Source organism: Carex rostrata, chromosome 1 (assembly GCF_964058835.1).
Source record: "Carex rostrata chromosome 1, lpCarRost1.2, whole genome shotgun sequence".
NCBI classification, from domain to species: domain Eukaryota; kingdom Viridiplantae; phylum Streptophyta; class Magnoliopsida; order Poales; family Cyperaceae; genus Carex; species Carex rostrata.
Genome location: NC_135918.1, coordinates 6837939 through 6864074, shown reverse-complemented (window position 1 = coordinate 6864074; position 26136 = coordinate 6837939). Strand labels below are relative to the sequence as shown.

The 26136-nt window shown below is 34.8% G+C and overlaps 3 protein-coding genes across 18 annotated transcripts; 1 reads left to right on the top strand and 2 right to left on the bottom strand.

Annotated features, from left to right (window-relative positions):
- Nucleotides 1-327: 327 nt before the first annotated feature.
- On the bottom strand, nt 328-9063 carry UBP5 (ubiquitin-specific protease 5). Of its 2 annotated transcripts, XM_078303194.1 has the most exons (14): nt 8851-9010; nt 8373-8430; nt 8033-8275; nt 7589-7733; nt 7342-7401; nt 7139-7234; nt 5307-5696; nt 4705-4845; nt 3974-4144; nt 3313-3564; nt 2818-2969; nt 2182-2655; nt 951-1224; nt 328-751 (listed from the first exon to the last, which is right to left on the bottom strand). In XM_078303194.1, the coding sequence occupies exons 3-14, from the start codon at nt 8236-8238 to the stop codon at nt 581-583; spliced, it is 2532 nt and encodes an 843-aa protein (XP_078159320.1). In that variant the 5' UTR covers nt 8239-8275; nt 8373-8430; nt 8851-9010; the 3' UTR covers nt 328-580. The 2 variants fall into 2 exon arrangements, with proteins under 2 accessions (XP_078159320.1, XP_078159310.1); XM_078303184.1 differs by lacking the exon at nt 8373-8430 and having other exon boundaries at nt 8851-9063.
- A 6069-nt stretch (nt 9064-15132) lies between these two features.
- Nucleotides 15133-19452, top strand: LOC144554758 (potassium transporter 21-like). Of its 15 annotated transcripts, XR_013511747.1 has the most exons (7): nt 15133-15330; nt 15975-16115; nt 16277-17050; nt 17215-17473; nt 18202-18318; nt 19018-19072; nt 19181-19452. XR_013511747.1 is itself a non-coding variant. In XM_078303087.1 (6 exons), exons 3-5 carry the CDS (start codon nt 16680-16682, stop codon nt 17418-17420), a joined length of 297 nt encoding a protein of 98 aa, XP_078159213.1. In that variant the 5' UTR covers nt 15133-15330; nt 15975-16115; nt 16277-16679; the 3' UTR covers nt 17421-17473; nt 18202-19452. The 15 variants fall into 15 exon arrangements, 1 of the variants encoding a protein (XP_078159213.1); XR_013511753.1 differs by having other exon boundaries at nt 16277-16428; nt 16510-17050; nt 18202-19452; XR_013511750.1 differs by having other exon boundaries at nt 16277-16448; nt 16547-17050; nt 18202-19452.
- A 2357-nt stretch (nt 19453-21809) lies between these two features.
- Nucleotides 21810-25855, bottom strand: LOC144554750 (ER lumen protein-retaining receptor). The gene is made up of 6 exons (XM_078303076.1): nt 25544-25855; nt 24136-24401; nt 23178-23293; nt 22687-22763; nt 22212-22275; nt 21810-22120 (listed from the first exon to the last, which is right to left on the bottom strand). The coding sequence occupies exons 1-6, from the start codon at nt 25632-25634 to the stop codon at nt 22084-22086; spliced, it is 651 nt and encodes a 216-aa protein (XP_078159202.1). The 5' UTR covers nt 25635-25855; the 3' UTR covers nt 21810-22083.
- Between the last annotated feature and the right edge of the window lie 281 nt (nt 25856-26136).

The window sequence follows — 26136 nt, the reverse complement described above, 5'->3', positions numbered from 1 at the left end:
TTTTAATGGGGATCCACCATGCAGTGACTCTGGGAGCAGAAATTTCTTGCCCCAGGGGGGCAGACGATTCGGTTCCCACTTTTTATTGGTAAGATCTAGGGGGGAAACAGATTGGATGCTATTGTAAATTGCAACTGAGTTATAATTAAAAATATAATGCTACAATTCTCAAACAACATGCTTATTGAATTAAAGGAACACCCTTATTGCAATTCATACGTTCTTTTCTAATTATGAAAGTCAAATCTTTTTTTTTTTCAGCCTTTCGGAGGCGACCCTGTCTTGACTCTCGATTATATATTTAGTATATTTCTATAATATAGACTATGATCAACTAGCTGCTTAATTTTACCCAACGTAGCAGAACTAAATCTCAAAGCTAAGACCATATCACTAAATTTAATTTTAGCCCAACACTGGAGGAATTTCCCACTGAACTCTGCATGAACTCTTCTGCTGCTGCTGAGAAGTCAAAAAAAGCCATTGCTTTTAATAATACAAACCCATGCTCTACATTCCCGCTCTAATTGCAAATGCTGAGAAGGTAATAAATAATAAACAAGAAATGAAACACACAGATCTATCTATGATTAGAGTTATAAAAACGGTATCTCCCATTGCTTATTGCTGTATCTTCTCCTTTAACCCTCCTATAAAAGAGCACATAAGCAGCTGCTGACTTCACCTCATCTTCATTGATTGGCATGACATGGCTGTCATCAAAATTATACCACCTGTTCTCCTCTAAAAGCTGTGCCCAAAATTAGAAATCAAATCAGAATTACTTACATTGACCAAGGAACTTAAAAGAGAAAAATGTTGGCCACAAGTTCCAAATATGAGGACTTCTCAAGTATCATGAAGCAAAAAAAATAATAATAACAATAATAATAATAATAATAATAATAATAATAATAATAATAATAATATGCAAGGGTTAATCAACAAACCTTTATATGTGCAGTATAATGACCACTAGCCATACTACCATAGTGGTTACTCAATGCATAGAGCTCGTAACTCTGGCGATGGGAGCTCCTCTTATTGGCCACGTAGTTTGTCAAATCCAAGTTGTGTAATGGAAAATCGACAAAAGTCTCCAACTTGTGCTTGGTTGAGCGGCTGAAAGAGAATCTCTTTAAGTGAATAACCAAAACATCTGGAAGCCTCCATAGGTCGAGTTTTTTGCTAGCTTGCCTCTGCTCCTTGCATCTTGGGCAAAACCTTTTATCAATCACAAAGAACAGGTGTATCAACTAATAAGACCCCCATTTTCCATAACTACAAAAAGTCCCTAATTTGTTGAGAAACTTGTGTCTTTACTTGGATCTTTTACACCAAATCTTTTTGCAATAATGACATGGTTATTTAGAAAAACTGACAAGAATGGCAAGGACCGTGAATTTGACCATCAAATAATCATTGCCAAAGTATCAAGGATTGATATAGGATATATATATATGAGTAAAGCTAGGGTGTGATGTGCTCACCAAGAGAGTTTGGTGAGCACAACTCCAAAAGTTCATCGGATCGACTTCAAATGCCGAATCCAAACCGTTGAAATCCATGTGTTTCACGAGTGATGAATGTGCATACAAAATTTTGAATGTTTCGAGTTCATTTGCTACACGGTCAAGCGGTCAAAGAAATGAACATTTTATTAAGTTAATTTATAAGTTATTTTATATAGTCAATTTTTATTATTTTTTTGACCGCTTGACCGTGTAGCACATAAACTCAAAACTTTCAAAATTTTGAATGCACATGTATCACTCATGAAGCACATGGATTTCAACGGTTTGGATTTTGCGTTTGAAGTCAATCCGATGAACTTTTGGAGTTGTGCTCACCAAACTCTCTTGGTGAGCACATCACACCCTAGCTTTACTCTATATATATATACTAAGCTCACTTTTTCTTGCAATTTTTTTTTTGACATTATCTACACTGTAAAAGTTTAAGCCCTTCTAATATAACATTCTTGTCATAATCTATCAGAAAATATAAAAGGCATGTCCGCCAAATCCGTAAAAAAATGGTAAATTTCTTAACAGCAATGTGACTTTATATGAAAAAACGGAAATCAAGCCTTCACTGCAATTTTCTGATTATGGCCTTGTTAATTTTGTTGCTTTCAAATATAAAGAAAACGAAAAACAAAAGGAAAAATAAGGAGCTAACCACATATCCTCTGGCACTAATGGCTCTTCTCTTAAAAAAGCATCCAGGCAAGCATAGAGCGACAGAGGTTCACCTCGTGTCCTTTTCAAAGGAGGTGCATACTTAACCACCTCTGGAATGTTTTCCATCGAAGTGACATCATATCTCTTCAAATCCATCTTAGACCAATTGACAAACACAACTGCTGAAATTGAGTTCGCAGGTACAGCAATGGCCTTTTCCCCTTCTTCTTCAAACAGGTCCAAACATGAATTCCCCTTTTCAAGCAGCTGAAGTTTCATACCACAAGTGGTCTGATAATTACTGGTACTGTTACCGGTATAGTTGGGGCCTTGGTTTAGTTTCATAGGAGAAAGCATGACATTTACAATTTGATACAAGTCAAAAATCTTGGTGCTGTTACGTGAGATTTGGTAGACGAGTGGCACACCAAATGGTTTCCATGTGGTTGAGCTGCTGCTGTTAGCCAGTTCCCTACAACATTATAAGAGGTTCGCAAGTTCAGAGTAATGTATTAGTCTTATTTGGAATGAACCGGCCGACATAGTATTGTACTCGAGTCCTAGTTTGACCAAAATTTAGTGTTATTTGCAATGAAGGTAAACAGAAGCAAGCTAGGGCTGTAAGTACACTCACGGTTCTTCCCTGCGGTGAATGAATTGCACATAAGTAGTGGCATTCTTTTCCAATTTGGGAACTTTATATGCCACCAGGTGGTCATCATCCTTTATTGTTGATAGGAGAAGCACTGGATCTTCAAGAAACTGATACACCGTGTAACCACGTACCTACATAAAATTAGTAATTGTAGAATTAAGTTACTTTATTCAGATTGCCAAAAAAAAATATTACAAAGAAATGAGCAAACTGGACAAAACAAAGTAGTTCTTAGGTCTGTATAGTTGATAGTGTTCATATGTCAGATTTTCAGACTTAATCACATAATTAATAAAGCTACCAATAAAGCTGGTCTGTTTTTCTGTAATAACCCCAAAGATATTGGTTTCTAGCATTTGACGAAAATTATTGGGCACATTTTGTGAAAGGAGTAGACATATAATTTGTCAGGTAGACAAGAACTGATAAGAATCAACCAATACTTCTCATTGCAACTAATGAAAACGCACAAACCTCAGCAAGTAAAATTCTCTCGCCACTTTTGACCGAGCACGAGTTACTTAGAGCTTGGATAAGGTCACGGAACCGACCCTGCTTGGGCACACTAACAGTAACCGGAGATGGTGGTGAAATGCCGGAAAAGACCAAAACAGTCATGCTTCTTGAGGAGGCCGACTGGAGGGGCAAGGAAAGGTACATGAATGGGTCAAAAGTTACTGACACTTTCTCGCACACTGGGCACACCAAAGTTGACTTGAACTGACCCTAATTTTAAAAATAAATAAAAAAGCAAACACAAAATTCAAAATTAGTTAAAGTAGCACCATAATTATCAGACCCACATTTAATGAATGTGATTAATTAAAATAGATTACCCCTTTCCCCACCCACATTTCTTTTCGGAAACTCGACATTTAGTACTAACCAAAAGAGACTACCTAGTACAAGGATGTATGTAAACAAAAACTGACCTTATAAATACTCCATCCTTTCTATTTAACAAGCCATATTAAGACAATCAAAATTGGTCATTTTTCTGTTTTCCAATGTTATTTATTCATGCTCTCATACTGTCAAAGTTCAAAAGAGAGGTCCTTCAAACCAATATGCACTTTGCTGCAAACAAGTGACACAGATTCTGCAAACATTCCAAAAGAAAAGCTTTATAAGGTACCTGACACACGTCAACTATAATAGAATTGTTTCTGGCAATGTGATTGGCCCAGTACTCATCGGCCACTTCTTCATCCAGCCGTCCATCAGCATCCCTCGTCTTAATGTATGGTCTGTGCTTCACCCGGTTCAAGTCCTCGTGTAGGCCGTCCAATAGAAAAGCCAACAGCTCCTGTTAAACATATGAAGTAATCATTATTATCAAGACTGGAAAGAAGAGAATGAATGCAAATGAACCATGCCCATACAATATGCACAGCAAACATGATTTGTATGTTTGTCAGTTTCTGCTATTACAAAACCTTTTAGATCTCAAAACACGCCACAATGTTAAAAAATTACAGTGACCTTTTGAATTCAGCAACCAGAATTAGCAGCTCTGATAGCTCAGTAACTGAAGACAACAACATTCTATACTGGCTTAAGAAGAATGAGAACTTATCAAATCATATTTTTACTTACTATCAAGTGTACAATAACCTAAAAAAAATTCTTATTCTTGCATGCTACTTTTCCATTATATAGCTACTGGCATTCTTCAATAGAAAGCCCTTACTAGTTGCTAGACTAAAATCTTTAATTCCACGCACAATGCGCTCTTACACTAATCTCAAATTGAATTGTAACCACCGACTCCCATCTTTGCATTAATGAAAATTTAACCCAGATGGCTGCTCATTCTATAGGTAATTTTAAGGACAGTAAACAAAAGTAAAAAAAGAATAATATTACCTGGGAGTCATGTTGACTGTATCCGCTGAACTGAGGCGCAAAACGAGCTAGCTTGGTTTTAAAAGGCCGTGGAGAGACAGGTGTGCGGCCTGGAGCCCACAGCTTCCTTAACAGGTCTCCAAATGCCAATGCCAGCTCTCCCTACATATCACTACCAATCACATATCACTAAACTCACAACATATACCACATGAACCACTTTATGTTTGTAAAATGGCGCGTTCGAAATGAAAGTTAACAGATGAGAATACATATCAAATTTTATTTGAACGTATGAAGAACAAGCTGCAGTATTTTTGTCTACCCTAAAAGACAAAAAGAAGGGGTATACAGAAACCCCGGTACAATTTGTCTTGTACATCCTTAGTAGCCCTAAGAGTTACCAGAATTAATTTTCACTCCCCAATGTTCTAGACTCATATATCCAACTGTTTACGTAAATCCTATAGATACACTCAAAATAAACCAGTTTTAGTAGGTAGTAACAAATAAAGCAAAACTCTTAAATTACAGCATCTAACCTTAACATGAGTGCAAAAGAAAAACAAAACTATGTCCAAATAAAAAGGTAAAGCTGTGTCAAATGGTAATTGGATACTCACAACCATGCCCAGAGGATTTTGCCAATTTATCTCCCGGTGGTAATCCTCACGAAAATACTTAGCAAACTCTGGTGTGTGCACCAGGCACTGTATTGCACTATTCATGAAGCATGTATTGCCAAGATTTAAAAGCCCTGTTAGACCCACAGGACCTGCTCCACGTGTCGCAATGTGATTGGTTCCGTGCATAGTGTTGTTGGCGGTGGCGGTGGCGGTGGTGGCAGTAGTGTTGTTGTCGAGTTCACTACTGGGAGAGGTGTAGTAATTGCTTGTGTTCTCAGTAGTTCCAGACGCATCAATTAACATGGAAGAGGAGTCTCTCTCAGGATAGCCATTTTCTTGTAAGGAACTGCCACCATCCATACTGTCACTGAGAATTTCTACTAAAATCTGTACAAAAGAACACAGAAAGTACATCATGTTTGCATCATCACAAATTTATATAGTATTTATTAATTTGGGAAGTTTCGGCACAGCAGCTTCACAGTAAAAGCATATAGATCTAAGTATGCTCTACAATCCGGGGTCACAGTGACCCACTATATACATTTCTATCACATATTGCTTCCACTGTTCACCGAGTCTTGGAAGTTTACCATTTACCTCAAGCAAAGCATAAGGTACTGACCATAAAGAACTCATAAATAGAGAAAAGTCATATATAGAGAATAATTCATTTACAATCATGATTGTGGGACTATTCCTTCCATTCCAACCAGATGGTGTCTCCTTTTCTTAATCAGAAGCATGTGTTCCTCTTATTTTATTATATGCATAAATGATTTATAAAAAAATGTGTCAAGTGTTCAAAAAAGTTCATCAAAATTTACAGATTTGCATTAGATTTATTAGATACTTCAAATTCCAGAGTTTCATAACAAATCATGAAAAGCATACAATCTCTTTCATAAAAGTCATAATTTTAGTCTGTTTTAGTAAATTCATAACCATCAATTAAAAGGGTCAATAATATCATGTCTACCACTATTGATGCAAATGCAACACCACGTGCCTCGTTGTTATTCATAAAAAGTATGCATGTACTTTTAAAATTTACTTTCACAAAAATCAGTACTAATCTTTTCAATTTGGCTAATAAAATTTCAGAAATTTGCAGAAGAAACAATACTTCAACTAAGTAAAAAAAACGAGTAAAAATCACATTTCAATCACCATAAAAAAAAGTTCGTGCATTAACACCTTAATTTAAACTTTGCATTTGTCCCTCCAATATTTTAATAATTTCAAAAGGCAACTCATACTATCTTGAGTTTTGTGACTCCGATTGGGTTTCATTTCTAGCCTACCTCAACTTGTTTGGGACTAAAGGATTAGTTATTGTTGTTGGTTGTTGTTCAGAAAGCAACTCATAAGCTTAGTAGAGAAAGATACTATTTATGAGCATTCATAAAATAAATGAAAACCAATTGGTTCCAATTACAGACGAAGCAACACAGCTTTTCTGTAGTAACATCAAAGTTTAGATCACCATACAGAAAAAGGCAGAACCAATATGAAACATTTGCCCATAACTCTAATAAGCCTTCTATTTTCTCAAGTCTATATCGAACTAAACTAAATTCTATTTATAGCCGATTTAGCCATTAAAAATACAGCCTCAAAGAAATAACCACAGAGTTATTTGCTCAAATCAATATTAAAAGTTAAAAAGTCTAGGTACTTTCTACCTTGATTTAACACTTGAACATTATTTGCAAACAATCCAGAAAATCAGGTGCAGACTACTAGTTGAAACCATGATAAATTGCTATAAAAATAGAAGTGATGCTGGATTTAATTTGCAAAAACCAAAATGAAGAAAGAATGATTACATCTTGATCCATTTGGATGTTTGCATCATCAAGGGTTTTATCCATGTTATCCATGAGAGCATGTTTCTGCTGGCCATAATAGTCCCAAATATTTACCTGTACACAAGTAACACAAGGTACAAGAAACTAAGGATGATTATCTATTGAGTAAAGAAATTATACTATTAGGAAAGTATAGAAATAGGATTACAAATGAAGTTTACTTGATCCAATGTCAACTCGAAAACATCACAGGCTTTTCTGTGAAGGTCATCAACTGTATCCTGCAAAAAATCACAGATATTGTCTCATAAACAAATTATATGAGGTAATTCCACCAATGAGATAATTTAAATACTAATCATGCACAAATACTTACTGAACTAACATAATTTCAGTTATTAATTACTAAGAGAGCAGATAGAAATACTAAACTGATAGCAAAATTAGAAGAATATGACAAAATCAAACCTTCTTGCTTATTCGGACGATAGCTCTCTCCCCTTTTTGTATTAAAATTAGTTGGAGCCGTAGAGGATAGACTTCAATGGCCAGATCAGCTTGAGACAAGCCAGTGTTAATTGCTTTTCTTGGTAGTATGGGGCCACCGCCATACCTAAAAGAGCATCATCGTCAGAAGTAAACAAAACCAAACAAACAAACAAACAAAAAATAAACGAATTATTGGGTAGCCCTTCCTTGATACATAAACCAGTATACTATGTGGTATTCATGGTACATTCTTGTTTTGTTTCTTTTCATATTCTATTCCAATTTTATCTCAAGATAAAGTTGGAATACTGCAGCACTTCACTACAGAAAACTCTATAATTTACTGGTACTAGAAGCTTCTGAAATGTACCAAGATCCAGCTTGAATTCAAAAAAGATAAACTGAAATAAAATTAAAACACACCAGCCATGCAATTTCTCCCACACAGGTTGTGGTAGTAATATATAGTCGCGGCCTTCGACCAAGGTATCATGAAGCTCCATCTCCACATTGGATACCTCTTCTGATGTGGCATCATCTATTAAATCAGTATTATCGATAGCTGGGGGCCTTCTACGTGAGTTCAAAGCAGCAGTCTCATAAGACCCATTTGCTGGCTCGACAAGCATCTCTTGATTTACATAATCAAGCCAACTCTGCCACCATCTACGAAAAATAAGCAAAGTAAATACGTCAAACTGTATCCCTCACTAACCTCCAATCCATAGAACAAGAAAATTTACACTAAATCAGTGAAAATTACCTGAAAACATACAAATCCTGATTTCTCCCAATTACATAAGCTCAAGCCAATTCTACAGCTATTTTAAAAGAAACTTATTTAAAACTAACCGAAGCATAAAAAGTAATTTATGTTAACAAAACTTAATAGGCGATGTTAAACATCAAGCTCTCTATTCAAAATTGAGAAACAAGTCACTCTTCTAAAAACCCTATAAATCCAAGCTTCTAAAAACGTAACTAATCCTCAAAGCAATTCCCCGATTGTATTCAGCCAAAAAAATAGGATGGTGATTACAAAATAATGAACTCTACAACCATCTCACTGGTAAATAAACCTAAGACAGGCCACCATATTACCACAGCGTACGATTTTATCCTCAAGCTCCCAAATTAACGTTTTCACACAAAAATAAAGCCAACTGCATCCAAAATCGCACTTCAAAAAAAAAAAACCACAAAACCAACGCCACAACGCAATCGTGGATCGGAATTAGTACCTGTGAGTAATGAGGAAGAAGGTGTCGCCTTCTTTTGTATCGGACTCGGCGGCAACACTGATGTCTCTTATTAGCAACCTCTCCTCCTCGGGGCTGAGTTCCGGCACCATCTCTCTCTCTCTCTCTCTCCTCGCTTGCTCGCTCTCTCCCCGTCTCTGCTCCTCTCTCTCCGCTGTGTCTGTTCGAAGGGACGAAAAATAACCAGATGCTGTTGGGTTGGGTTGGTCTGGGCTGGGCTGTCTTTCAGAATTCAACATTGGGCTTTTAATAACGAGGGCTTTAATTTAGAATGGATCTTTGGATTCGTGCGAAAAAATTGATCGGTCCGGATTTTTCAAATATTGGGGGGAATTTCATGTATACCCCTCAAAAACTTCAAAATTACGGATTCTCTCCCTCTAAACTACAAAATTACGTATTTTCCCTCTAAACTTTCAAAACTCACAAATTTACTATCTATTAAATGTATAAAAAAATTGTAGCTTGTTTAAGAAAAATGTCGATCTTATAAGATATTCATTATACCCTTTATCCTTTATAAAATATCCATTTTATCCTCGAAAATCAGATACTCATTATACAATTTATCATTTATAAAGCATCATCTTTGTTCTTGAAAACCAATCAAATATAAAACCGACTTTTTCTATAAACAAGCTACAATTTTTTATGTTTTTAATAAATTGTAAAATGGATATTTTATAAATTTAAAATGAGTTTTAATATAAAAATAATAAAATGGATAAATTTATGAGTTTTCAAAGTTTGGAGGGAGAAATATGTAATTTCAAAGTTTAGAGAAAAAAATATGTAATTTGAAGTTTTTGAGGGGTATGCATGAAATTCCTCCAATAAATTACATGAATTATAAGTTTTTTTTTCTGCATATTTTGCATGATATAACGATTTACAGCTTGTTCGATTGGAAATTTATAATTTAGATATAACGATTTACAACTTGTTCGATTGGAAATTTATAATTTAGATTTCTAGATGGGGTATGAAAATACTTGAAAAGTTGAAGAAGACTTAAATCGGGATAAAAGGAGTTAATGTGCGGTCCATTGGCACTTCTATTGCAGTATAATACTATAAGTTTTTTTTTTCTATTTAGAAAAAGTTATGTCCACGATTATTCTCGAGTGCGTCCTTCTACTAGTTCAACTGTTAACTATTCTTTCTTTCAATTTGCCTCCAATTAAAAAAAATTGTAAAGAATTTTGCAAATCTAAAATTACGAACGTTTTCTACTTGATTTTCTCTTTAAGATTAAATCTATTATGAAATATTTTTGAGTAGTGTTTGTGTCGTTGTTTTTCTTCTTCTTCATATGCTACGTATGAAAACTTCATATGCTAGATTTAAAGACTTGACCACATATGTTTCAAGTCATCATATGCTATGTATAAAGACTACACTTTAAACCTTTTAATGACTTGCACCCACTCTTTTATTTTTCTTCTAATCAATCTCATCAATTTTTCTGATAATATGTGAAGAATTTTGCAAATCTAAAACTACGTACGTCTTCTACTCGATTTTTCCTTTCAAATGAGATCCATAATGAAATACTTTTGAGTTATATTTGTATCTTTTTTTTTGTATGCTAGATTTAAAGACTTCATATGCTAGATTTAAAGACTTCATATGCTAGGTTTAAAGACTTGCATGTGTAACTTTAAAGACTCCATATGCTATGTATAAAGACTGCATTTTGAACCTTTTAAAGACTTGCACTCACTCTTTTATTTTTCCTCCGATTAATCTCATCTATTTTGCAAATCTAAAACTACGTACGTCTTCTACTTGATTTTTTTTTCAAAAGAGATCCATAATAAAATACTTTTGAGTTATATTTGTATTTTTTTTTTGGTATGCTAGATTTAAAGACTTCATATGCTAGGTTTAAAGACTTGCATGTGTAAGTTTAAATACTCCATATGCCATGTATAAAGACTGCATTTTGAACCTTTTAAAGACTTGCATTCACTCTTTTATTTTTCCTCTGATTAATCTCATCTATTTTTCCGATGATCTGTGAGAAATTTTGCGAATCTAAAACTATGAACGTCTTCTACTCGATTTTCTCTTTCAAATGAGATCCATAATGAATTACTTTTAAATTATATTCAAGTTGTTGTTGTTTTTCTTTTCTTGATATACTAGGTTTAAAGACTTGCACGTGTAGGTTTAAATATTTCATATATTATCTATGAAGACTACACTTTCAACATTTTAAAGAATTGCACTCACTTTTTTTTTCCCCGGTCAATCTCGTCATTTTTTTCCGACAACATGTGAGAAATTTTGCGAATCTAAAACCATGAATGTCTCTACTCGATTTTCTCTTGCAAATGAGATCTATAATGAAATATTTTTGAGTTATATTTGTCACAAAAAAGGTGACTCTGATCGACTTGACAGAAGAGGTGTTGCGTTAACTCTGTGCCAATTTGGGAGAGTGGAGAAGGGGAGAGGAGTGTCGAGTGAGTTTTTAAAAAAAATGCTAAGTCCTGGCTACCTTTTTTACTCCTGTTCTCTGTAGGAGGAGCATCCTCTCCAATACCTGTAATACATTCGCTAATGTCTACGGTTTGATAAGTGCTCTCAGATACTTTGAGATTCAGGCAAGCTTAGTGGTTGATGTCATCTGAGCTTGATGATTTGTTTAATGTTATAAGAACAGTTCGAATCGAGTCATTGTAAAAGATTTGTGCAACACAAAAATAAGGCACTGCTTTTAGATACACCTAAAAACCATTCTCTGTATCACCTCCAATACCCGATATACATTATATTAATTCTTCGGCTTGATAAGTGCTCTCAGCTGCTTTGAAATTTGGGCTAGCACAGTAGTTGGTGTTATTTGGGCTTATTGATTTGTGCAATGTTAAAAGAAGGGATCATATCTAATCATTCCAAAAAAAAATGGCAACGCTATGAGGCACCACTTGGAGATTCTCTTCACAAATCACAATCCTTCTCTGTATCGCATTGATAAGCCTCAATTATATATATTTTTGGTTAGGGTTTTACCTCTAAAACTGCACTAAATCCCTTGTATTTTAGCTTAGTTTAAAATAGAATATACCAAAGAACCAAGTTACTGCCTTTGCCTTGTTTAAATTGCAGAAATCGAGCAAAAGGAGCAATTCTGTGGGTGTTTGTGTGGCCTGTAGGAATTCTGTGTGGACCACACAAAATTAATTCAAGCCTAAAATAAAATACGAAATTTATCAAGTTTTCTCCTTTCAAAACAGAGAGTTGTGCGGGTCTTTGTGCGGCCTTAAAGAATTTTGTGTGGGCCGCACAAAATCCTGCATGATCCCCAGGCGATTCTTCATTCTGTGCAGGCCGCAGGAAATTTGCACTGGCAGCAGAGAATTTGTGAAGGCCGGACAAGAGGCCGCACGAATGCCAGTCTAGCCTGATTTCACCATATCTCTTTAGATTTTTGTTGGGCCAATTTCAACAAGCAAGCACCAGAATCAACAAGCAAGCACCAAGATCAACAAACAAACAAGGCAGCAGAACTAAACCCCAAACCCTAGGGTTTTGGGGAGATCACAACAATCACAGAAAATGGAAGGAAAAAGAGAGAGTAGTCTCAACTCATGAACGAAAAAGAACCAGAGAAACCCAACGAGAGAGAGAGAGAGAGAGAGACTTCTATACCCATTCAAGCACACAAAAGGGTCAAAGGGGGCGGGTGAAGGCTGTCAGAGCCTTCTGATAGGCCATGCGGCCAAGGTCATTGCGCGCACGAGGGCGATGCAACAGGCACAGGTGAAACGGAGAGAACCAGCGCCGCGCGCAAACACAAGGGAAGCGAATAGCCTCTCTTAGGTCTCCCAGGAGAGACAGCAAAAGAGAGAAAAGGAGAAAGGGCCCAGCCGACAGAGAAGAAGAAAGGGAGAGAGAGAGTTAAGGGGTTTTTTAAAACCCCGCGTCAAGATCCGTGTTGCTGACATTAAATCAATGGTTCAGTAAAATTCAGAATTGAAATGCCTAAATCATTTGGTTTAAAAATTCGTTTCATTTATAAATTCATATCAAGGGTTCATAATTTTTACGATTAAATTCGTATGAATATTTTGTACTTTTATTTCTCGATTTAAGATTCAAATAATTCATTCTCAATTTTTATATATATATATTCAATTACATCTCTAAAATTCCTGAATGAACGAGTTTTATAAATTCTATAATTTATTTGTACGAATAATTTTGTATAATTATACTCTTAATTAGAATCCAATTATTTATTTATTCACACGAATCTAATCAAATCAATTATTTCTTTTCTAAAAATTCAAAGGAACTTGTAACGGATTTTCCTGAATAGTTATAATTTATTTATAGTGCTATATTTTATTTTATTTTTAAATCTCTAAATTCTAATATACATAATTTCATAACTCATTTATATTTTGAAATTTTAGATTCATTTTTAATCAGTCAGATAAAATATGATCGATTGTTAATTTAATTAAATTTTTTATTGAAGAGTAATGATCAATTTAGCAAATAAATCATGTTTTAAAATTTCAGGAATATAACATCCCACATATGTTGCCCTTGGAAATACTACGGTGGGCCCCACATATGTTGTCCTTAGAAATACTATAGTGGGTCCCACATACACTGCCCTTGGAAATAACCTGTTGGGACCCACACGTCTTGCCCTTGAAAATACTACGGTGGGTCCCACATATACTTCCCTTGAAAATATTTGCTGGCCTTGAAATAACTAAGGTGGGACCCACAGACGTTGCCCTTGGAAATAATATGCTCATGGGCCGGATGTGAAAGTATTTTCGAGCGTAGTATTTCCCTGGGAAAGCCCACGGAAAAAGCAAGAAAATAGTATTTCCAACGACCCCCTCGGAAATACTTATTATTTTCGTCGAAGCCTTTTGCGATGGACTTTTTCCAACGGTAGCGCACGAAAATAACCATTTTGGGGCTTTTTCCAAGGGTCACCGATGGAACAAACCTTTTTATACCCAGGAAAAAAGTTTGGATTCTAGTAGTGGTACTTGATAGTATTTGATTCATCAGATAAACAGCAGTATTTTTCCTTTCTGCAACTATCTTCTATTTAGGAGTTCCAACACAAGATGTTTCCTGTATCATACCATTATTTTATGAAGAATTATCCCAAAAAATTGTTAACATTTTAACCTCCAATATCACTTCTAACAATCTTAATTATCCATCCAAATTGTCTCTGAACCCTAGTTCTACATTTAATTTGTCACCAAGTCCTTTGTGAGTTTAATTTTAAAATCCATCGGATTGATTTCAAACGATAAATCAAAATGTTCAAACCACACTACCTGACAAGTGATGCATTTACATGACAAATTTATAAATATACAAAAGTATTTAGTCTAACGTCAAGCAGTCAAAAAATAATGAAAATGAACTCATTAAAATTTAGAAAATATTGGAAGAAAATTAAGCAAAATGATAACTTCGAAAAGTAAAGCAACCCTTTTATTCACGAAAAACAACACCCCTGCAACATTAATTTGAATCGAGCCAAAAGCATACGGGACTGAAGGGCGTACACGCTCTGATTCGTTTGTACTCGGTCCTGACCAGATTTGGTGTATGTATAGGTGTAAGTCGGCTTCATGTTGCGCACCTGTTATGGCAGAGCTTTTGAAGTATGACATGGCTGGTGTTAATGGTGAGAGAGATGTAGTTAATTTGATATGATCGATGTTTATCTTTTTTTGTTATGAAATGGAGGAGTCTTCGTGGGGTTATAAATAGGTCCGTTGGTAATGGCCTTAATTAATTGGACCCTAATATTGAAATGGTTTTTTTACAGTCAGATTCCAGGAGGACGTACCGGGACGCACATAATTTTAAGAGTTTCATAATCGGTCACATTATTATATACACGTACTATCAATTTATTTTATATTTACATATTATTAGTACGCGTTAATTAACTTAATTAATTAACACAAATTGTATACAGATAATTTTTTTTTTTTAACGGAAATATCTTCCTCAACAACACCCGTTCGTGTTCCCGCTGTATACATCGGTTATCAAATGCCAGAAGGATGGAGGAAAGGGACAAAATAAACTACGTACCAATCTATCTTATGTATTAATTTTGGATAGATGGGTATTATTCATCTACAGTGTCAAGCAATAGTGAGACTTACAGCTGGGTCCCACTGTCAGCTCCAATCTATCTATCAGTGACATCATCTTAGATTACTCTCGAAACTTCTCCGTTATTCTTTCCTCTTCGCTCCATTTCTCTCTCATGCGTCTTTTCTTTTAAGCAGTACGCCATGCCTCTCCTTCAACCTCTCCTCTCTCGAACCTTCTTTCATCTTCGGACCGCATCCCCTTCAATTTCAGGAGACTGCTCACGATTTTGCTCCCTTTTCTCTTCCAGCCGACTGCTCAGATGAGACGACTTGCGGTGAAGCTGTCCTTTCTGCGTCTCCAGAGGTTAGCTTCTTCCTTCTACTTTCCCTCTTCTTTTCTGCGCTAAGGCTGAGTCTTTTCGCCCGCAGACTGAGTTTTTGTGCGATTTGGATCGTTCACTGTGTTGTTCTTGCCTTCTCTCTTAGTCTCCCAGCGCATGCAGCAGATTTATCTTTCTATTGATTAAATTTTGTACCAATTTTTTTATCTGTTAACTTTCAAAATAAGAGTAAGGAAGCATGTCCTGTTGTGATTTGAATAGAACCAGTTGATTGTTTGCAGGTGTTGTCTTGACTGAACAAATTTTCATTCTACAAATGCATATGTTTAAACATGCTATAATATGTACGTGGGTGCATGATCAAATAATCAGTACCTATATAATACTTTCTGGTTCTAATTTCTTCATTTTTGGCAAATACGAAATTAGCCCCACACAAAACTAATAATCCTCAATTGTCAACCGAGCCTCTGTAAGGGATAATTAATCATTGGAAATCCTCAATTAAGCCCCCGTTGAACTTACATCTATCCAGAACTTTGATTTTAGTCTTGATAAAAACTAAGAGAAACACAATATTAGGTATGGTTCTCCTTTGATCAGGCTTCATGTTGCCTTACTCATCTCACGATCTGAAGAACTTTTTGTTTTCTCTACTATCTTTCAGGACACAAAGGATCACTTCAAGGAAATGATGTTAATAGAAGAAACAATAGACACATTGTTAATATTGGAAATGGAATCTCAATCTGAACAAATCAATCTGTGAATGTCGTAAAGGAGTGCATGCTTTCAATTTTCAGATCAGGTATGCATAATCTGATTTTTTTTATGAAATTTCGGGTTTGATACAGCTCACACGTTTAGTTTCAGGATAAAAACTTCTTCAACAATGGAGAGTTACAAAGATAAAACATATTCAATATACTCTATGTATGCGAGTGATGAATATCGTTTTCCTCCATGCAGGGTAAAACATGATGGGTCCAATCTGCTGTCATAGTTGGCACCAGTACTGGTACCGGAAGTCATTAGGATACTCAGCATCTGAGCTCAGTGATGTGGCTTTTTAGAGGGGGTTTAAGGTCATCCAGCTGATTAAGACTCAAAGGACCCATGGTGTAATTATCATGCTATACCAGTAAATTGAACTCAAAGATGATACCCTCTTATTTAATATAGATTCTTGAATTCAAATACAGATAAAGTATACCAGGGCATTTTTTATATTGCATGAAGGTACAGTCAGATTTCATGTCTATTATGGTCCGTGTTGGAAGTGCATGGCAAGCTCACCAGTCCATAGTACTCTTTTGAATGTCCCAAGCTCAATGTCAGCTCCTATCAAAATTTGGCCCTTCTTGGCACTTGCATGGTTATAAGCAATGGAATTTTTACCCCCTACATCTCAGGTTAAAATTTCTATGACAAGTTCCATGTTCTGGTTCTTTTTTTTGTGATGTTGGATTGGCACAGAAGAGAGAGTGGGACATTCAACTTTGACCACAATTTACTAAGGTTTCCTAGGTAGAAGCACACTAATCTTAATGAATTTTTTTTTATTGCCTCCACGGCCTTTTTTTATGCAAGTTTGCAATTAATAGTATTAAGGCTTTATCTAATTAATGTATCATTCATGAACAATTTGGCAAAGAAAACTTTGTTTTAACATTTTACCTGGTTATTATGCAGTTCTATCAACAATATATGGTGGGAAGAAAAATGATCCTAGACTAAGCGAAGGTATGCGTAAATCCATTTTTCCAGAAAAAGTATTTCTTTATCTTAATCTCCATTCCCATAATTATGAATTGTGTATTTCAAAAAAAGATACGCACTTGAACTAAAATTTCAACTAATCTATCATGTTACAAGAATAAATTGTTTGCCAGTTTGTTTTTTATCAGATGAAATAGCAATGATATCGATGACAATTTTGATGGTTCTCTTTTCGATACAAAGATTTGGTACTGACAAATTCGGATATACATTTGTACCAGCTATACTTGTCTGGTACAACTTTATTGGGATCATTGACAGATCTTACCTGCTTCAACATGACTACATTGTGCTCAAGGCTTTCATTCCACTATACATTCTCTGGCTTCAATAATAACCTTAAAAAAGCTGGGATATCTCTTGGAGGTGTTGTTCTTTGCAAGACTGGTATGCTTTTTCTTTCTACAACTGTGGGTGTCTTGTGCTTTTGTATTTCTTAAAAAGAAAAAAAAAAAAAAAAAAAAAACATTCTTTAGGTACCATATCAGTCTGGTGAGAGTACAACTATTGAACACCAGAAAGCGAAACAAAACTGTTAATATTCAGTTGCTCCTTAAGGAGCAAGGGTAGAGGGGTCCGAAAAGTATTCAAAAAGTGCCTCAAGGAGTCTGTTTCTTAAGGCGAGAAAACATGTGCCTTAAGAAAATTGCTAAGGAGACCTTAAGGAGTCAGGTTAATATTGGCTAAGGAAGATCTATTCGAGAGGATTAAGCATTATTAAGCACTAAAGGACCCAGGATTTTCATCAGGGGGGAGGACAAAAATATATCGAATTGAGTTTAAACAACTTATCGGATTTAAACCCATTAACTAATTCGGTACTCGATAAAAAAAATAATGTTTTGACATATATTTTTCAATGCTCTGACTTATAATTTCTGATGCTTTAACTTGTAATTCTAATTACTAATCATAATTCAAGAAATTTATTTTGATTTTAACACTAAATTTAACCCGAATTACAAATCAAACATCCAAAGGGGCCAAAAAAATTTCAAGGAGAGGCAAAGTCGATCGGTATCAATAGATCACCACTAAAACTCGAAATCATATGGACAACTTTGCTAATTGAGACTAATCAAGTGACTTTAATGTTAAAAATAATTTTGATTCAGGCCCTTTACTTCTGTGTAAACTTTCGAAAGCAGCTATTGGACTACTATGCGAATAACAAAAATCACAGTGACGGAGAAGAAAATCTCCTCAAATGCTTGGCTGATCTCTTTTTTCAGGTATAGATGTTATGGTTTTTTATATGTATTATGATCTATAATGCCTTCTAATTTTGAAATCAAACTAGGATTGAATACTCGGACTATATTAGTTTATTGTAATTTTTATACGAGCTATCAGTACTTGGGTATTTCCTATATCATAGCACCTTCTGTCAATGTTCATATAACATTATTTACAAAAATGATTTTACGAAGTTAAATACTAGCATGGTAATAGCTTGGTTTTATTTGAGCTCCTTTCATATACTGAAATTGAAACAAGATAAAAAATAAAGGGTATGAGCTAATTATTACTGGTGAGGTTATTTTTGTTGTTGCAAAACATAGCTTGTCGGGAGTTTATTTTGTTTTCAAGTTCTTTTTTTTATGGGATATCATACTTCAATTTTTATTTTATTTTAGATGGCATCTTAAAATTTGTCAATATTATATTAACTTCTATAACAAACAGCAACTCCATTCTGAGATACCTAAAAATAATGTCAAATTGTTAGATTATTAATGTGAGAAATGTTCAATCCATTAAGCATTTGCAATTTTGAAAAGTCATCTCTATTCATATTCCTACTAAGCTCATATCAAACTGAAATAAATTGGAGTGTTAGTTCCATGAACTTAGTCATGAATAGTGTTGTTAACTTAATACGAAAAATATTGAATTTAGCTTTGCAAATAATGTTGATTTGATAATGATAGTCGAGATCTGCAAACAACAAACAACATAAAAGAGTTGGCTGCCAAACGAACAATGGTAATATTAGTCAACTTGCTTAAACGTTCCGCCTAATGGCCTAATGACTGGTGCCAATGGCAAATTTCAAAATTTTGTAACTAATTTCTTGATAATCTGCTTATGCAGATAAACTCTTCAATGAAAAAGACAGGTCAGGTGTAATTGCTCCAAAAAATGTTTGTTCATAGAGTGAAGCCAAATGAGTACTTTCATAGCTACATGTACCAGAGCCTGAATCCAACTGGCTACCATTTTGTTACTTAAATCTCATAGTTAATTTATCATATACTATTATTGGTTGAGATGCTTTGCGGTGAATTTTGGTTTTAATTTGGTTGTTATGTTTATTTGAGAAATAATATTAAGCTGGACTGCAAATGATATAGCCTATTCTGAATGCTGGATTTTGTCATAGTAGATCTTTAAAATCATGTGTTAAATGGATTGGGTTGGGTGATGGCCTCTTAGTTGGCATAAAGCAGTTAGAAGAATCTCTTTTTGCATCCAATTACAACTATACTATACAATTTACGTTATAACCTTCACTTCTTAATTTCCGTTGTACAAAAGTTGTATTTATACATTTACTGTACATTTTTCTCTCTGCCTCAAAAAGTAATTGCCGAAGCAACGCGAGGCTTTCGTCTAGTGATATTTATTGTTTGACGAAGTACGTCTATGTCATTAACCAAATTTCGGAACGCAAGGAAAGTGACAACTTAACTAAAAATGTTAATTATTGTTGTACAAATCCATTTTATGTCGCCAAAACAAAAAAATAAATCAAATAACGAATTTCAGAACAATTGTGCTCCCGTTAATAAAGTCTTCATCAATTATTCGCACAGCTTCCGCTTGTTAAGGCGTCAAATTATTGACTTTTCAAAGAGTAAAAATATTCCATTGATTTTATGCCCATGGTTCAACATTATTATCTCTATTTTTAAAGTTAAAATAATCGATCCAAACTAGGGCTGTATAAAAAGCTCGCGACTCGTGAGCCACTCAAACTCAGCTCGGTAACGAACTCGCTAACAACTCGTTCGTTTAAAATTCGAGTTATTCTGACTCGAGTTGAGTAACTCGTGAGTTAAACGAGTTGAGTTCGAGTTGAACTCAACTCGCTCGTTACAACTCGTGACTCGTTTGATTGATGATTTCCTTCGTAATTTTTGGCCCATTTTATTTTTCCAACTAGATGTGACTGACCCAAGTTGACCCAATTCATTTCATTTAATCATTTTGTTGTGAATTGTTTGTTAATTCAATATTTACTACTCATATTATTACATAACAACAATCATCAGTTCAAATGTTCAACATTTCAACACCTTAAACGAGTTGACTCACGAGTCACGAGCCAACTCGAGTTACTCGCGAGTTGAATTCGAGTCAGTGAGCCAGCTCGGCTCAATAATCTCAACTCGAGTCAACTCGACTCACTATCTTCCGAGTTGAATTCGAGTTGTCCATAACTCGAGCTAACTCGGCTCGTTAGCAACCCTAATCCAAACTGTTCAACATGATCTTCACATTTAAATATGCTTGGATAACAAACTTTATAATTTTTATAATTTTTTTACTAATTGTTTAACAAGGTACAAAATCACTATTTTTGAATGGTCCAAAATCTTTTCAAAACAATGATTTTGTACCTATCTTAAAAAATAACAAAAAAATTTCAAAAAATTTAAATTTATTGTCCAAGTACATTTTAATATAAAGATCATATTGAGCGGTTCGGATTGACTGTTTAAACTTTTAAAATAGAGATAACGATGTTAGAGCATAATGGGGGCACAAAACCAATGATTCATTTCAAACCTACTCCTTTTCAAATTACAATTGTTTATAGCTGAAAAAAAAATATGAGAATGTTTATAGATAATCACGTAATAAACAACTTGAATTTTGTACAATGAATTATATATAATTCTAAAATAAGTAACTTCCTGGGCTTAATTGTTTATTGTTCAATTAGACAACATAAGTTAAATTATAAACACTGCATTACATTGAAAAAAAAGAAGTGCCTACTGTATCGACAAATTTTTTTACATATAACATAGAAAAAAAATCCCAAAATGCCCTATGCAAACGTTAACCTCACATCAATGCTTAGCATAACCATTGTACTAGTTATACTCGGTACCCAGAGGCGAATCTTACTTGATTGAATGGGGGTCAATTGACCCCATTCAATTTCAATTTTTTATATATATATACCTTATTTTTAATATAATTTAAAGGTTAACTAGTACAATGGGCAGTTATCATGTTCCCTTTTTTTTTTTTTTTATAACCATTTATCATTTTATTACCGTAAATGCACAAACGTTACATAGTTTTACTACTAAAAAGGAAAGATATGTTATAGCCGTTCGATTGATATCGTGAGAAAATCTTGATTCAAATTAAATGGCAGGAGACAATTGTAGGAAGGAGTATTGAGGGGCATACGTGAAATACCCCCTTTATTGGGCATTTTTGTTATTGCCACCTACGAAATTTGCTAATCTTGTAATTTCAGTATTGCATAAAATCATTTTTTAGATGTATATATGCTCATATTTAAATTTTTGATCAAGTTAAAATCAACTTTCAAAATATGGATACAAACTATGAGCTAATCCATAATATACCGATCGCCGTAACGGCGTAACCTCACTTTATAAATAAAATTTAAATCAACTAAAAACATCAATGCTGTAACAAACCAGTATAAATTATCTTTCCCCTAATCTGGGAATTTCACATGACGTCTACAATTTGGAAACTGTTCATAGTTTTAATATAGTTCCAAAAGCTGTTACAAGAAAAACATGAACCTTCCCCAATGAATATTGTTCTACTCCACCTCATACGAGAATTTCTGCTATTGTTAACTGATACCCCCCTTTTCCCCAAAAAACGATAACAAAAATTTAATTATATCTGACAATTATCATGAAACGTCCAAAAATGACAATATACCAAATAAACTATGCCTATTAATCATCCATAGAAAAACTAAACAGTGAGAAATAGAATCAAGCTGGTAACTGTAGCCTCACATTGTTCTTCACACTGAAAATTGCATGAACATTTGAGGTTAGCAATTAAATAACATACAGAGAAACAGATACACAAATGAATAATGCACTAAAATGTTAATTACCTGTTTATATAGTAGTAGAAGAAATCAGCATAGAGAAGAGTCTGCACTATTCCTGATATCCAAGCTACCAAGGAAAAGGAAATTAATCATATAATCAGAATTTGGTAATTTGTTTCAAGAATTGAAACCAACCAAGTATTAAAACTTTTACACAATTTATACGAATATCAAAGAAAAGAAACAGTTTTCTAAGTTTACTTCTAATGAGATGACTTGCATTATGCAACTTTCAACCAAAGGTGTGAAATCCAACTTATCTAAAATGCCTATATTGCCCTTCTCAGGCACTGTTACTTTTATGATACTTTTAGAAAATTTTGTAATACAGTTTTTTCAGCTAATGCATTCTATGAAGCACTTTATGTCCAACCTAAATCAAGATTATAGACGCTTACCATGAACTTCCATTTAAAATGCAAATAAAATAATAGTTTTAACAATCAAATGTGTTAAAGATTTAAATATTAAAACATACTTATCCAATGAGTAGAGTAGGTAGGTTCGGAGAAGTAGCGGAACATCCAATTGATGATGTACAACCCTCTATACGCCCTGCATCATAAAGAAGAGTACATCCACACACATATTAAGAGACACTTTTTGTTACAGAATCGTGAACCCTCACCAAATGATAAATAATTGCATGTCCACATAAAATGCTAGATACTTAAGAGAAACATGCCCATCATAAAATGCTAGATACACACCGACAATCTAAATTTATACAAATATCACCAAACTACCATTCCCTCATAGTTGGAGATACTAAAGTGAAGCAATCTGGAAAATGGTAGTTTGACATATATCAAGTCAAATGCCAAAAGAAGTGGTATTGCTTCATTAATACATCCGTGCAGGATACTATGCAAAAACTGGCAATCCCTCAGCCAGGCTGCCAGAATATTTGCAGTAGATAATTGGGCCATATAGAAAAAGTGGTTTAAAGCACACAAAATAATATATTACCCCAGAAGAAAAACATATTGACCAGTCAAATTATCGACGTTGCGAGTGCGTTGTAACAGCACCAACTGTGGAAGAATAGCAACTGCCTCCAAGTATATAGAGAATGTCCACGTCACCTGTTTAAAACAAAGATTCACATACTTTCAACATGATTGAAGAAAAAAATACTTTTGTGGCATTTCTAATAAAAATGCAAAAAAGAGAAAATATTTTTAACCTTATTCTGAACAAAAAAAAATTGCATGAAATTGGTGATATTTCTTGCGAGTGTACATTCTTATATGTACAACTTCAAGCAAGCTTTCTAGGAACTTTTTTTGTATCAAACTTGCAAAATGAGAAAAACCACATAAGCCCATCCAAATGTAGAAAACGTCACCCATACAATCCTAATTTCTTCATGAGTATACATAAACTAGTCCCTTTTTCTATCCTTTTTCATATCTGGTAGACTAGAGAAGATATTTTCTATTATTTTTTACTTTTTAAAGTTTAACAGGGCTAGAAAGTAAAAGAATATTTCACAGTTTACACTCTGCGATTCACCAAAACAGCCATGCCTAAAATAAGATATTCACCGACAGACTATATGACATTTATCACCGTAAAATTGAAGCTATCATTTGTGAGTACAGCTAAAATTAAGATAAGGATTTAGTTGCACATCACATCTCCCTTTTCATAAGAGTACAGAAGAAGGGTGCCCCAAATTTTCAGATCCAAGAAAGCACCAGGAACGAAAAAAAGACAAAATTACACCAAAAGTCCCGCCTCTCATAAATACATAACTTATACATCTTTGAGCAGGGGTGTGCTTAATTCAGGCATCTTTGGAAGAAGCAGAGTAAGGATAGGGGCAGTGACATTTAAAAAAAATGCTAGACTATACGAAATGCACCTCAGGTTACAAGAATACACATTCAATAAAAAAAGAAAAAAAAGTGAGTGGTAATACTACCTCTTTAAAGGTGAACTTTTCATTGATAAGCAGAGCCAGAACAAGACAAGGTAAGACAAGGAAGTGGTGGCGGAAAGTATCTTGATCCTTGTCATATGACCTTCGTACCACCTTGTGGCGTTTCATGTACCACAAAATAGAGAAAGAGCTCCCCAGAAATATCAGTTTCATGACCGTGTTGTAAAGGGAATAGTAGTGTGTGAATATATCAAGGTACCGGGTTACAAAAACAAGTGCATAGAGCTCCTGGGTCTTCAGAGAAATACCTAAATTAAGCATTTTGTACCCGTTAGGCTATCTACTTTTTTGCATGGAATAATTTGTTTAATTGTATAACTTAAAAGCAAATTGGGTTCAGCAAGGTTTAGTTTAGGAAATTTGGTACAGAAAATGTTTAAGTTGTGCTGCACAACTGAGGCTAAATTAGGTCTTCACATTGTACATGTGTACTCTTTTGGCAAGGTCCAGACCAGTATGAAGCACTGTAGTAAATAGTAGGTTGTACTGGTGTGACCACAATTTCTGTTTCTTTCTTTTGCTTTTCATTCAAGTAGAAGTAAGGATTTAAATTGTGTATAACTTTGTCTAATTTAGGCAAGACTGCACTAAACTGAGGTTTAGCTGCTGACAATGACTTGAATTGTTGAGTCTAAGTTGCATCAATTCATTGGTATGCATCAACCAGTATATCTTGATTTCCCTCTTCCTTTTATCAAATTCCTATCTCCTTTTTTTTCCTTTTTGGCATAATACAGGGAAGGTTCAGGGTAACAAGGTTTGTTAAGGCAAAACTGAGTGAAGTTAAAGCTTAATTGCATAGTTGAGGGTTAAGTGGTGCTTAAATGCACTGTCCTGCTAGGAATTACAATGAATGGTTTTTTTAAGCTTAATTTTATTTTTAGACAAGAGGCAACAAAATCAAGTCCCAATTTCCAATACTAAGATATACCCTCAAGAGAATCTTTTACAGCATAACCTGTTAAATTCCAGAATTGAATTGAAAAACATCTCCCAGACAATCCCAATAATACAAAATCATCACAAAATTGCCAAAATTTTCTTAGTTATTGCCACAAATAAAGCAATTTGCCTGCCAACTAGATTGCAAATCGCACAGCCCCTTAGAAGCACAGCATTACTGAAACATCCCGTGTACTTGAATGCATTTCCCCATTTGATATGAGCAACTCAAGCAGCTCATTTGCAAAGGAAAAATGCCATTGTCATATGTATGCATTTCCAACTGCACATAGTTACCAACCGGACAATGGGAAACTCCGCAATATTAAAGTTCAACGAATAACACGGTCAAAGCATAAATTTACCTAATTAGAATTGGAAGCTAAAAAAAAACACTAATTTAACGAAAATGAGACTCCAAACAACGCGGGTAACAGAGGAAACTTACCGGCGCAGGATTTTATGGTGTGGATCTTGAGCAAGAGCACAAGAACGCTCATAAGGTGCGTCATGTCACCAGCTAACCTGAAGATATTCATCTTCGCGAAGAGATCAGATCCGGTGCCTCGGTTTCAGATGATACTCTCTAGATTGATCGTTGATTCGAGAAAAGGAACCACTTGAGCGAGATCCAAGCTCTCGGTTGTGAGTTTGTCACAGTTCAATTCGCACGACGTGAGAAATGGGAGAGACGGAGACGGTGAAGCGACCTCTCCGACCGGTGCTGTGTCTCGCGGGTCAGCAAAAAGGCTCAATGTGAGATGTGACTAGCCGTATGCTGTTAGAGACGTTTCTTCATTTTCACTCGGTTTTACAGAATGGTAATCAATCCTATGTGGCGAATTATTATTGGTTAGATTAGTAAGAATCAATCCACGTGGCCAATAAATGTCCTACTTTAACATGCAAGTAGATGCCGATTGCCGAGTATAATACTCCCGGACCATTAAATTGGGTAGTAAAACGAGATCGATTGGGCGGATAACGGATTGTTCAAAATGGCGGGCTTTATTTTCTCTCGAAAAAGATCCATTTAGGCCG